Genomic DNA, 14,985 nt, shown 5'->3' on the forward strand with positions numbered 1-14,985 from the left:
TCAATTGTTTTATGGAAATATTGATCATGATCAAGTATGCAGTATATCACACTTTTAAAATAAATCAAAAACTTAGGACTGTGAACAGTAAATAATTCAGTATTACATGGTAACTTCCAAATTATATATAAATTGTACTTTAACGAGGAAAAATGTTGAGGCAATACTTTATATTTAATATTATAATAATATAAAGTATTTATAAATCATTTGAAAGTATTTCATTTTGCATTCATTGTTAGATTATACTGATTGAAAACAATATAAACAAATGAATACCAATTGAAGTATTACAATTACGTGATATACAAATATTACTCCTAATATAGTAAATAACATTTAAAATTCTATTTAAATATATAATATGATATCTATAATTTCTAAGTAATAATAACATATTTCAAGAACTCATTTACTGTATGGAACAATTACTTTTAAGTATTTTTGGTGTAACTAGTATGAAAATGATTTAACAATCTTAATTATAAGGCTGAGTTCTAAGATTTTTCTATCCACTGTACAAAGATTAAAAATAATAAAACCAAACTATATGATCACAAAAATAAGAACTTATAATTCTCCTCTTTGTAGCTTAACTTACATTTTTATGACAATAGTGAACAACTCATTTTAGACATAATGGGAAATTTGATTTAATTTTATAACAATTTTTCTCAAAATTATCACAACAATAATTACCTATTTACTTTCGCCTTATAGATTCAGACACATTTGTTGGCAATTTTTCAGGAACTGGTTTTTTCTTGTCAGTCAATATAGGAAAAGTCCTACGTCGTACTGTGAGAGTTGCAGATATTTTATGATCTTCACCATTCAAAGATGTGCTATTACGTTTTTCTACTGGTTTTTCTGGCTTATCAGTTCGTACAGCAGATTGAGATCTAGTTGTAGACCCTCCCTTTTTGTCACTTTTTTTATCAAGTTTCTTTTCTTCAACAATGTTTGCATTTTTGGTGGCAGGGGGATTTGGTCTTGTAGAAGTTCCTCCTTTACGGCTATTTTGTTGTTTAATTACTTTTCCTTTTAATTTATCTTGAAGTTTTAATGGATAAAATGATCCAGCAGGTTTACGTCTAGTGCCAATGTCTGACTGCAATGGACTTTGTACTAAACACCTAATTTCAGTACGATCTTCGGCCTTTTTAGCACCTTCCTCACGCCAATATTTTCGCTGTGCTTCAAAAGATTCATATAATACATTGCTAGCTTCTGAATCAACAGCTAAAATATCTTGTAATTTTTGTATGGTTGTATAAAAGGTCACTGGACTTATAAGACGTAAGTCACACAAGTTGCATAGATGTAACATAAAATTTCTATATAAGTTTTTTCTAAGAATGTATCTACCCTTAGATTCAACAAACATGCTTAAAGCTAATGATATTTGACAATCACCAACAAATCTGAAAGTAAATTTTTAATAATTAGACTAATTATTTATAGTTAAATATAATATATTATTTATATTCACTCATACCCCTCTTTCATAACGTGAAGATTCCACATCTTCATTAGTTCTTTTTCACCATCATTGACATCAGTGAATTCATCAATCATCATTGCAGTCTTTTTCCTCAACCATATAGGATCACTTTCATCTTCACTATCTACATCCATTTCTCGTGGATAAATTGGAAGACATGTTGATGTATGATGATATAATCTGAAAGTTATATTTGTTATTTTATACAATTAGTTATTAGTTATAATAAAATAATTTAAAACATTTTAATAGTTATTTTTTACTTAATGTTTTGGTTTCTTAGATTCATTTGAAAAATACATATTATAAATAGTTAACATTAGTGTATACGCAATAAGGATTAACTAACATAATATCTGATTTAATATTGGTGTCAGTACACTAAAGAATTTTTAAAAACTGTTATATATAACCACTTTATATTCTATTCAAATTAAAAACTATACTCAGTAACTCATTTGTATACAAAAACTAGTCACTGCCAATTATAAATAATCTTAACTTGCATAGAGTATGGAAATGTATTTTTACCTATTATGTCCAGTAACATATGGTCTTTGGCCATCATATCCATCAGTATCTTCCAGTTCATGTAAAAACTCGGACAATGAAGCACGCCTAAGTCGTTTTGGATGACAAACTACTATTTTTGATACAACTGTACGTCTTACCGGACCAACTCTAGTTATACGGTAACCAACATTCTTTGATTCATCCCTTTGTGGTTGTGCAATTAAATCTTGTGGACTACCAATATAACAACCATCATAGTGTTCATTGATTGCAACATCAATTCTTGCACCAGATCCTGTTGGCTGTAAATTTTAGTTTTAATGCAAGTCCAGCTAAAAGAAACTTTATAATACAACTTACAACATAAGAAAATGTAAACCGGGCATGACATAACTTCAAATGCTTAAGTAATGCATATAATGTAAAACAATCCAATGTACACCATGGGCAGTGTAAATCTTCACTAGCTTCAGTCTGTTGACGGCTGTTATTATTGTACAAGAATTGGTATACTATTTTCAACTTATTAGATGAAGAATCCAGAGAACCATTTGCATTTTGAACACTGCTACTTCTTCTAGAATTTGATGCTATAAGAATATTAGCTAAATTAGATATAAGTTTTAACAATGTATGTAAATTTAATACTTGGCCAATTATTTTCTTTATTATCAACGAGAGGATAAACAACAGCAGTACTATTAGGTTCTGTTGACCACTTTAAACGAAGCTTGATCTTTTTACGGCTTTCAAATGCACTAAATTGTGGTCCAGCTCTTACTTCCTACAATTATAGAAAATATTATGATAAAAAAAAACATATAATGGATTAAAATGTTAAAAAAGACAAATGTATGTGTACTTTGAGACGTTCCCATGAACACGATTTTCCTGTAGTTAAATTAGGACTTTCACCACTAATTTCTTCTACTAGACAATCATAGTCACCATCTTTAAGCAAGCATCGATTCTGTTTGTCATGAATAATTAAATTTGCACCAATTTCTTTTTTAACTATACCATTACCCTCTTTAATACTCATTCTTCTTTTCTTCTGACTCGGCTCTGAAATTAAAATGCAATTTTAAAAATAAAATTAAAACAACTGAAATGCATTTTATAAAGTAAAATAAACTAATGATAAATATAACTAAAACTAAGTTTTTTTCTTAATGTGTCGAGGCATTTAAATTATTGAAATAGAATAGTATTAATTATTATAGTAGTAATATTTATATTATACCACTTAAATATATTTTAAAAATGCATAATTTATCATAAAAATAAGATAAGATTCAAATAAACTATTTATATGTTTCCTTTTATATAATTCCATAAATGTGTTTTAATTTTATATATTAAATAGTAAATTCAAAATTCAATATAATTTACTACTCAATAGTAAATTAAAAAATGTATTGATTACCATTTAATCAAAGAGTTTTTAATGGCTAAATTATTGCAAATTAAAATTTTTAAACATTTAAAACAGCTATAATCAATATTTTAAAATTTATTTAAAATATTGAAATTTTCAAATTTCAATACTCTAAATTATTTTTATTTATTTCAATTGAAAATAAATTATGACTATTTATTAAAATCTACTATATTATGTGAAATTGCTATTTAACTAACCAGTGTTTTCAGAATCTGAATTTGAAATCACATTTATAATCCTCACTAATAAATGATGTGATTTAGATACATGTCCTTGTGTATTAACTGATTCAACAGGAATAGACACTACTGGTGATTGTGATGTTAATTGAGAACAAGTTGGGTTGACAGGAACAGATGATAAGCCAAAAGAAACCTAAAATAATTAAATAAATTTGTTAAAATGATTTAATTTAAAAAATGTAGTATCCTACCATTGTATATGGGCAAACATCTTTACGTTTTTTGTGACATATTTTCACAAGTGTAGTTTCAACTTTAACAGGCCCATTTGCATTGTTCACTATAAAATTTTAAAAAAGAAAAGAAAAATATTTTAATTAGTATTATTATTAGTTTTAACTTCTAACACTAGAATATGAAACTAATATAATAAAATTACTTTTATCGTCAAAATATCCAATATAACTAATTGTTAAATATCGTTTGTTAAATGTTTTCTTTTCATAAACTTGATTTTCTACATTGTTTAACAATGAATCAATATCTAATTTCTTTTTTGGACGCTTTGGTTTTGGACGATTTGCTCTCATGTAGCTTAAAGTTCTGACTAAAAATAATGGCTAAAACAAGTCATGAATCATAACAAAATTAATCTTAAAATATTATGTAATATTTATTTAAATTCAAAACATAATAACTTATGTTTATATGTATTAATAAATTATTATAGGTAATTTAACTAGTATAAGTCATTGAACAGTTCAAGGTCATTTTTATACTATATTATATTTATAAAAAAACTCTCATAAATGTATTGTTCTTACCTATTGGATATTGACACAACTGTAGTGTAGGTAAAAAATGAATTTTAATATAGTACATAACTTTGAATTATAATATTCAGTATTATTTAATAATAGAGAATTAGAATAATTTCTTCCTATATATTTAAAGTCAACAATTATAAAGATATTATTTATCAAAAAAAAAAAAAAATTACCATATTTTGCTTTTCCCAAAAATAAAATTAATGTACTCCAAATAATGTCATAGATATTATCTAATAAATAAAATATAAGACTGAGGAACAAAGATAAAATATTACTTTTTTCTTATAATATATTAATTTTATAAAAAAAAAATTAGCAATAACCTCAAATAGTGGACAATATTTTAATGTAAATTAATAAACAAAAGTTTATCATAACACAAGATAACTAAATGAAGTAGTTGACATAAAAATTGTTACTAATCGCTTATAACATTGATATGTAATAAATAAATTCATATTAATACCAATTTCTTTACATTACAAAATGTATTATTTTTAGTGTAATAGGTTAAATATAATAAACTAATAAGTAGTGATGAGTAACGATATAATTTCAAATATTGATATTGTCAAAATTTTTCAATATTGTATCATGATATTGAAGTCCCTTTTTTGTTTTCACTTAACCAAATTTACATCACACTAAGGAATTAAACTCATTTACTTTTTTAATACAATAATCAATATTATATCGAATTATTGATATCATTGACCATCACTACTAATAAGATACTAAAACTAAATTAAAATAAAATAACTATGTATCAATACATTAAACATTAATATTATTTAGAATCTTAATTTAATATTTATTAACTTACCGAAAACAAACTACGATTCCTCAAATATTTGTAAATTTGGGTAGGTTCTGAAAAAATAATTACCATAATTTATAACATGAATCTATCAAACTATAATATGTACCTTAATGTATATAAAGTCAGGAAAAGAAAATTATGTAAAATTTAAGTAAAAATGTTAATCTAATATAATTTATATTTTAATGGTTATAGGTAAAGAAAAAAATATACAGCTTATAGTAATAAATTATACATAGGAACAATAAATAAGAATAACATAAGTTTTTTTTTAAAAAAATAAAAAAATAATAAGCATCACCTAAAAAATATTTTTAACTCACATTTAATATAAAATTAATCAGTGACTAAAAAATTAACTAAATATCATTGATAAAAAAAAACTATCTTAATTTGTACTCCATACATAGATATAAATGTTTTGCTAATGGATACTAATAATAGTAGACTATTTGACTAAAAATTAAAAATGCCTAAATATAAAATTAACTAAGTTGGCTATTAATTAATTATATAGTCTACCTAATGACAAAATATTTATTGTTATAATTCAATATTAGTTATTCATAGCAAGCTTTTGAGAAAATATAAATTTAAAGCAAATATATTTAAATTTAAATACGTACTAATTTAATTTGTTTGATATGATGACTATTTTAGTTTTAGTAAATCAAAATGTAAACAACATACATAAATCAGTATTTAATTTTAGAGCTTTAGAACAAGTTTAACAACAGTTTTAATTTAAAAACAAAAATTGGTAGCTACCTAATAATACTTAAACTTACTTTCGAATGCTTGCAGAAAAAGTTCATGATCAGCTTGAGCGTGATCCATTCGGTTTTTGTCTAGTTCTTTTTCTCTCTTTTTCGGAGCCATTCTAAAAAACCGGTAAACTTACTAAAGTAAAAGTTATGGAACACAAAAATTGAATGGTGTGAATTTTATATCGGTAAACAAAATTATAAATTGTGTAATAGTAAAAAAAAAAAAAAAAACTGTAACTAAAAACTAAAAAAAAATATACGTAAATCTAAAAAGTGAGGAGGGTAAACAATGGAAGCGATCCATTGGCAAAGGGCGAGGCGAAGGCAACGGGAAGTCTACAGCCGTTCCGGGGGACAACGACCGATAACGAGCATCGCAGTGTGACCATATCACGTACAACAATGTACCCTGTACATTCATTTAAATTAACCATAAATGGAAAAACAAAAACAAAACAATGTACGAGTTTCTTTGGCAAATGAGTAAACCATACTATAGTTTGGCGTACTATAGTATACCATAGTTGTGTTAAGAAATTCTGACTTGTGCTAACAATTATCTTTAGTTCATATAGGTCTATGATTAATTCATTAAATTATGATTTGCAAACAAAAAAGGTTGGTCACACTTTTCGTCTAAATACTAATGATTGTTAATTCCGTTGATGTTCAAAAACCATGTATAGTATTAGTATACTATGTATACTAATATACTATGTACAGTACTATAGTCTATAGTCGTATAGAATGAAATAACGAATCTTCAATAACTTCAATCTACTTTTGATCGAGTCATCTAGTATCTACCAAAACTACTGACTACTAAGTACTAATTACTTCGAGACTAGAACGAGTATCTAGATAGTAGATAATATTTTCAAAAGTCCAAGTCTAATACTTATCTCTTACCTATTTTTATATTAGTCCCAGACAGTCCCAATATATTTTCACTTTAAGACTTATAAGAGTTGCTCAACGTCCATCTATTACAATATACTTTTCTTACACCCGTGATTTTTCAATAATTTTTTGTCAAATTTCTTCATAAATTTCAGACTGCAGTAGTTACCAACGGGTGACGTACCGGTTAAAAACAGATGGTTTGAGCTCTCCGACCATTGATATTAAACACATGTAGAGGTATATGGCATTCCTCTGTAGTGTATTCACTAAACATCTATATACTTATCCAGTTATTCTACTTGTTCTAGTGTAGGGTCTATTTTAACCATAAATTTTTTGACAGCGGTGTGTTCAACTTTTTTAAAAGAGGGGCTAGGGAGGTAATACATTATTGACAAATTTCAGATCAAAGAAAAAATAGTATATTCTTGCATTTATCTCCAGGTGAAAGTTAATTATAATAAAACATGTATTTATACGTAAAGAATAATTAATGTGCAAGGAAAATTTGTATATTATACGTATGTTATTAATTTATTAGGTATTTATTAATATTTAATAAACATCTGCCCTACAATAGCGGTAGACATGCTTTCATTACTTTATTATACATGATATTTTTTTTTTACCAAACAACCTAACTTAGGTATATTAAAATTTAAAAAATTCACACAAAACAATATTGAAAACACGAAATTTTATTTTAATAGTAAATGATGAGAAATCAATTGATATAAACAATCAATGGGGGAGGAGATATAACACCCTCGTCCACCCTCAATGAACACGCCCCCGCTTTTGATCAACACAATAGAGAGAAACCATAATGGTTCTCATTCGCATAGAAGCTTCTAAGCAAAAAAGAATAACTAACATCTAAACTAGAGTGCAAATAAATGCAATTATGCAGCAGTGAACAATGGTATCAGATGTTTTGGCTAACAAATAATACAATGATGCTTCACTTTGATCTGCGATGACTATATCTACAATTTTAATGATAAATACTAATAGTGAGAACATTTTGGAATATGAACAAATACAAATGTTAAAATATTTAATAGGGTATTTTTAACTATTTTATTTATTTATTTACTTTATTTTGTATAATACCATATTATACGGGTATTATACCAGTGTTATAGAACGTTTTAGTACCTGCCTTAAATTTTCGGAAATTTTTCATAGGTTACAAAACCATTATTAATTAGGAAATATGAATCATTTTAAAATTAATTAATTGAAAAATGGCTAAAATATCAGAAAACATTAAAAAAAAATACATAATACAAGAATTATTTTATACCAAATTTACCAAATTAATATTTAGTCATATTATTAGACACCAGTTATGATTTACCATATACCATACATTCATATACCCAATTAATGACTAGAAAGATTTAAATTAAAAATATTTTAATTACAATTTATATTTCTTGATAAATTTTATTTTTGATATATCAAATAAATTTTCTTAATAAATTTTAAAATAAATTAGGACTTAAGTTACTTTTTTATCTGTCAATAATTAAATTAACATATATAAATATATCTACTAACTTTTTGGTTCCACAGTTTTTACTTCATGTAAGTTCTAACTTCTAAGTACATAAATGTAATATCAAAAATTTAGTAAAAAAAAATGTAATTTATTTTTAAAAACTTTAAATAAACAAAGGTATTTTTGAATGGAAATAAATCGAAAATCACAATTAATGCTTATATACTATCTCTTTATACCTATATTTACAATATCATAATGGTATAAATAGTATAATTGATTTAAATCATTTTCAACACATGAATCCTAAATAAACATGTTACCACAATTATAAATGATAATAATAAATAAAAAAAATAACGTCTTCATTTTTTTTTATACCGTACGTTTAAAATAATTTTATACCATGTGTTTAATACCTTATATAATACAGTTTTATACCACTGTATAATACAAACTCATATCTCTTTATGAACAAATGAACCAGCCCGAATTTTACTATACACTATGCAGTAATCATGGGTATTGGCCATTGGGTGTACAAATCATAAATTAATGAGGTGGAGAGATTTTTAATTTTTAATTATTATTAGATGAATTCTCATGAGTACCTATTATAGGTTCCTAAATAATTTATAATTTATATAGGTATGTAAAGACTCAAAGTTAGATATTAACTAATTAGTTATTTTTAAATATTTTTTTTATTCTTCAAAAACTAGTTTATACCTAATTAATACCTAATTAAATATTTCAATTACTTATCTTTTTTCAGTTAAATCGATGATAAGCCACCAAGTGAGTTAAATTTATTATTTGTTAGCTATTAACTTCTATAACTTAAATGGATGTCACTGATGTCAGTACTTAGTACACTGTTTGACATTTGTATTAAATATTAATTGTATTTCTATCTGACCCACACGCCGCAACGTAAATAAAACGCATTTACACAAAATATGTTTTTAATATTTTTGAGTAAACGTAAATTTCTCACAATAAATGTATTACTCATTATAAAATACAATGAGAATAGGTATATAAAAGGTAATCAGTGCCACAACTATATAGAGAAAATATTGGGAGTGCATTGCACTTTCAAAGAAGCCTATCATTTCATGACAGATCCCTCTAGACTTAAATTATATCAATACAATCTATGCCTAAGCTCCAAATCCTTATAGTTGCAGCACTGTAGGTAATATTTTTTAGAGTTTGACATTGACGATTTCAATTCGTCTAAATATTGTCAAAAACAATTTAATATCCACAGGCCATAGCAGTTAAAATAAAAAATTAAATTTTAGACAAATAATATTAAAATATAAAATCAATATCACTTATCCTCAAAAATAAAATCTTATTTGATGATTACTTAAAAATTATAAAAAACGACTACGTGAATGGGTTTTATTTATTGCGCATGGGTCTGAAAGAAAATTCTATTGCACTGACAAATTCTCTTAATGCTCTTGTATATACTTAACTTAAATTAATTATTTTTATTAACTTAATCAAAACTTAAATGCAAAAAGAAAAGTGTTTTATAAATTTTTCACCACGAAAGAATTTTTAATTTTAATTTATATAAATAACATTTTTTATGCCTATATGTATATAGTTAAAAAATAATTGAAATATTTTGAAAATTTTATCGAAAGTAAATAATTTGGTGAAATTTTCAAGTATCTAAAGTCGTTCGTTTTCGAATTACATTAAACAAAAATCTGCAAACATTTTTCTTTTTCTTTAATTTTTTGTTTATTTTTCCCAAATATAAAAATAAAAACTGGTAATTTTGAGATTTGATCTCTTCAAAGTATAAACTACATTTTGTTTTATACCTAAAACCATCCCTGTTTTTGAAAATTGAAGCATTAAATCGATAACCTAAGTATGCCCATCAATTATCATACACATATACAAACATAAAAAAAACAACACATCATCATAAAATCAATATATTTATGGCTCCACGCCTCCATCCAGAATAATTAATATTAAAAGCTATTATATCTATCTATAATGTGAACATATTTTTATTTTTGAAAAGAATTATACAACTGTACTAACATGTATAACAAGTAAGTGTTATAATAGCGGTAAAAAATAAATAAATATTAGTATAATAAACATGATGTAGGGAGCACTCAGTCGTTTTTACCTACTTAGAATAACGGGGAGAGAGGTGGAACTGTGGAAGAATTTGAGAAAATTAGAGGTCTCTACAGCTTACATTATTATTATTATTTTGATTTAATAAAATTAGGGCCAAGTGGATAATTTTTTTGGGGTTCCCAAGTCAAAAATATGTTCTAGAAAAAATCTTTATAGATAGAAGGGGAAACGCGTCAACGGCGTTGAAAGTGTTAATCTGTAAGTACTGAACTCGAAGAAATCTATAAAATAAATAGTTATTAGGTACCTATCAAATATTTCCGATGTTTAAACAATTTTCTATTATTATTATTATTTTCATATTTTGTGATAGTAATTACTAATTAGTAACTGATTAGCATTGGAGTGTGGAATGACAAAAATAATCAAAATTCAACTGACAATTATTTATTGATAAAAATATACTGAACTCTGAACATTGACAGTAGGTATTACATTTTACAAAATTAATTTTAAATAGATAATATTATCTATGGGAGTAGGTAATACAATCAAGAGTTTAATTGTTTACGTTTTTCGGAAATATGATTTTTCCAAGATAGTCGTTTATCAAAAACGATACCTAAGCATTTGACTTGATCTGTTCGAGGTATTAAAATGTTGTAAAGTTTGGCTGCAAGTCAATTATTTGGACGGATGGTAATATCGAATATGAACTTATTTACACAGTTTTACAGTATTTACAAATAAGGTGTTATTAACTCAAAAATTATGTATCAAAACCGATTACATAAATAAATTATTATATGACTAGAAAATTTAAAATTATGGTATAGGTGTTTAGGTGTTCATTATTCTATAATCAATGATTAGACTGACACCGGTGACCGGCATTTGCAAATTGCAACTAACTTTCAGTCTTCCTATGAAACTAACCATTCTATACTTAATACTAAGAGTATAATGAAATTTAATTTATTTTTTACTACGAGTTACAACCGTGGTTAGGTAAGTTATTTAACAATTTTGATAAGCGGTCTGGTTCGTTATCATTTAATCTATTTCGTATTCATATTCTATTCTATTCTATACATATATTTCTGTTAAGGAGTCCGGCTGGTTGGTTTGGTCTTTTTGGTATTCCTAATTTTTGTTCTGAAAGGTAGATTTTTATTAATTTTTTAATTAAAATACTATGGTAATATTATATAACACATAAAAAAAATGATATCTGTGCTGAAGCGACTGCTCTCACCGAAGAGTATTAATATTGCCCAAAGTGTGGTTTCTACCAAACGTAAGTAAATTATAAATATAATTTGTTAACTATTAGTTATTGCCTGATATTGTGTGCAATGTATATTATAATTTTATCTTGTGTTTTTATTTGTTAAATATGTAAGATTTACTTATTATTATACTTATTTGTATGCAATGAGATAAGTGAAATTTACATGATTGAGTATATTCAAACTATACATAAATTATATTTTAGGTCCTGACATTTTGAAAGATTGTACTAGATGCTACTATAGAACTTTAATTGTGCCTCAGACCAAAGTATTACAGTTTCAATCTGTATGTGTTCAGCAAGTGCGTCATGAAAGTTTTTTTAAAAAACGTAAGTGTCATTAACTATATGTTTTTCTTAAAAGTTTGTAATTTATTTTTTATTTTTTGATACTATACTTATGTATTTGTCTTAACAATAAATAAATAAATTTAGTTTTTTAATAAGTTTATAATTTATCAATAAATTTTATTTTTAGATACGGCTGAACACATTTGGAAAAGTGTTACAAGTGTAAGTAATGCTGGTAAAAAACGTGGTCGTGGTAAAGGTGCTGGTAAAAGAAGAGCAAAAAATCTTAATAGAGGACAAATCATTGGTGTAGGTAAGTTATCTATTGTTTTTCAACTGTGAATTATTAAATTAGGGTGTTAATGTAAATATTTTCTTAAACTTGGCAAAATTATAACTGATAAATAAAGTTGTATTTTTTCATGGGTTTAACTTATAAGCTATGTTTGGAGTACACTAATGGTTAGTACCTTTATTACTCATTATACTTTGTCCCATAAAAGAATAACCCAGAATTTCAACCAATTTTCAGTCAAACTGCACTCTTTAATTTTCAGCCTTTGTTTCTGAAAATAATTGGTTGCATCTAAATAATTAATTTACTATAAATTATAGCAAAATATGCAAGCAAAATGATTGTTGAAATAATTAAACAGAGCTCTTGTGTGTGGGGTTTTTATTACACATTAGCCATTCCCATTGATAGATTTTATTTACAACCATTGTGTGCAGAAATCAGCTTCCTGATATTACTCTTTTATGAGACAGAAAAAATCTTATTAAATTATGACAAAATCTAAAATCTAGGATGTTAGGCGAATGTCACTTGTTAATTTATATTAAATAAAAATGTATAATTTTTTTTTTTTTTAATAATAGGTGTTGATAATATTATATGGCCTGGGCTCAATGCCCCAATAATTAAAGGGCGAGATCTAATAAAAAGAACTAAATTACCGCCAGATCCTGAAAGACAAGCTCGTCTTATTAAGCTTAGAGATTCAATGGGTACATTTAAAATGTTAAGGCTTTCACCAACTGAACGAGGTTGGTCAGGTTCCAAAATGCCTGGACGCAGTATAGGACCACCAGATCCTATAAATGAATGTTAGTAGTATTTTAATTGTTAAGTTTTTAAATAATTTTTCTCCAGAATCTAATTTTTTTAAATTATTATTATTATTTGTTAACAGATAACTTTGATGGTTTTGATACCAAAGTGTTAGAATTCAAAACTGTATTTTGTATGAAAGCTAATGCTGGTCGTTATAGAAGAATAAGTGTTGTTGCTGTAACTGGTAATAAAAATGGTTTAGCTGGTTTTGCTTTAGGTAAAGCAGCCGATTCTAGAGCTGCACTAAGACGTGCTAAAAATAGGGCAGGACAAAAGTTAATGTATATTGAACGGTACAATAACCATACCGTTTATCACGACTTCTTTACACAATTCTGTAACACTAGAATATTTGTGGAGAAAAGACCTGAAGGTCATGGATTAATTTGTCATCGTGCTATAAAAACAATTTGTGAAATTATTGGTATTAAAGACTTGTATGCCAAAGTAGAAGGTTCTACCAATTTACAAAATGTTGTTAAAGCATTTTTTTTGGGCTTATTAAAACAGGTTAGTTTCTTAGGATTAATGTTTGATATTTATATGCAAATACATATTTTATATTTAATACAATTTAAAAATTATGAAATAATAATTACAGCGTATAAATAAATCCTTATTCTGGCTTTTTGTTCATATATATATCTGTATGTATATTTTAAACATTGTACAAATTTTTTGAATGATATATAATAGCTTATCGAAAATTTGAGAAAACGGTTGATCACTCCATAATACTATAAAATTTTGGATAACGATACTTAAAATCAAACTAGCAAATAAGCTATATACCTATTTATGTATTCTGTTTATTATATTTTTATGTAATTTCATGTATTATACTTCTAATTCCTAAAATATTATCAGGCCATTTAATCTATTATTGTAATGGGCCAGTTCATCCTTGATTGTTAATAGTGTCAAAATTGCTTAGTATATTTATAAATTATAACCATACATATTTTAATGTTTTAAATTTTTGAATTTAAATCTTAAAACAGTTCGTTATTTACAGAAAACTCATCAACAATTGGCCGATGAAACAAATTATCATCTTGTAGAATTTAGAAAAGAAAATGATTACTTACCAGTAATTGTTGCTTCTCCAAAAGGACCTGTTAAAACAGATCCTAAAGAAGCTCCTGATTTTTTGCAGTATGTTATGGATAATAAAGTAAGGTTACGGAAGAAGAAATCCTTACCATTTTATACCAAAAAAACTCATTGGTATATTAAAGAGAAAAAAATTGAAACTATTAGAAATATGGATAAGGTACAGTTGAAATAGAATTTGTTTTATTTACTAAAGCTTTATTTATAATAATTTGAATTTTTATCAATTGTTTTATTATTAGGCAAAGTATAACTTGTTAGCTGAGTATGGTGAAATAAGGAGTTTTTTGACTGATAAATATCCAGAGTGTAGACCAGTTCAAAAGAAATCATTTGTAAAACAAACTAATGAAGATGAAAATCAATGAGGAATTTATAGTTGATTATTAAAATACTTATAATAATTTGTAAATTAAAATTATTTTAATGTTTTGCATACGTTTATTTACATTTTTTATAATCTACACTGATTATTATTTAATTTATGACAAATGAATATCATACATTTTTATTCATTTGTTATTCTACATTCATGCAATATGTGATCTACGGCACAACAATCATCTACAATAATTAACTTTTGATCTAACACAT

The 14,985-nt window shown here is 25.5% G+C and overlaps 2 protein-coding genes across 3 annotated transcripts; one reads left to right on the forward strand and one right to left on the reverse strand.

The window, feature by feature from the left end:
- Positions 1-395: 395 nt before the first annotated feature.
- Positions 396-6,380, reverse strand: LOC112594046 (polycomb protein suz12-B). Of its 2 annotated transcripts, none has more exons than XM_025338648.1 (11): positions 6,079-6,380; positions 5,294-5,340; positions 4,080-4,260; positions 3,892-3,980; positions 3,656-3,833; positions 2,880-3,082; positions 2,666-2,801; positions 2,378-2,622; positions 2,036-2,319; positions 1,499-1,684; positions 396-1,424 (listed from the first exon to the last, which is right to left on the reverse strand). In XM_025338648.1, the coding sequence occupies exons 1-11, from the start codon at positions 6,167-6,169 to the stop codon at positions 704-706; spliced, it is 2,361 nt and encodes a 786-aa protein (XP_025194433.1). In that variant the 5' UTR covers positions 6,170-6,380; the 3' UTR covers positions 396-703. The 2 variants fall into 2 exon arrangements, with proteins under 2 accessions (XP_025194433.1, XP_025194434.1); XM_025338649.1 differs by having other exon boundaries at positions 397-1,424; positions 2,378-2,607.
- A 5,294-nt stretch (positions 6,381-11,674) lies between these two features.
- LOC112593987 (28S ribosomal protein S5, mitochondrial) lies at positions 11,675-14,829 on the forward strand. The gene is made up of 7 exons (XM_025338576.1): positions 11,675-11,879; positions 12,078-12,203; positions 12,352-12,477; positions 13,044-13,271; positions 13,358-13,788; positions 14,294-14,551; positions 14,634-14,829. The coding sequence occupies exons 1-7, from the start codon at positions 11,807-11,809 to the stop codon at positions 14,757-14,759; spliced, it is 1,368 nt and encodes a 455-aa protein (XP_025194361.1). The 5' UTR covers positions 11,675-11,806; the 3' UTR covers positions 14,760-14,829.
- Positions 14,830-14,985: the final 156 nt, after the last annotated feature.

This window comes from Melanaphis sacchari, unplaced genomic scaffold, assembly GCF_002803265.2.
Source record: "Melanaphis sacchari strain LSU unplaced genomic scaffold, SCAv2.0 Contig21_pilon_pilon, whole genome shotgun sequence".
Classification (NCBI taxonomy): Eukaryota; Metazoa; Arthropoda; class Insecta; order Hemiptera; family Aphididae; genus Melanaphis; species Melanaphis sacchari.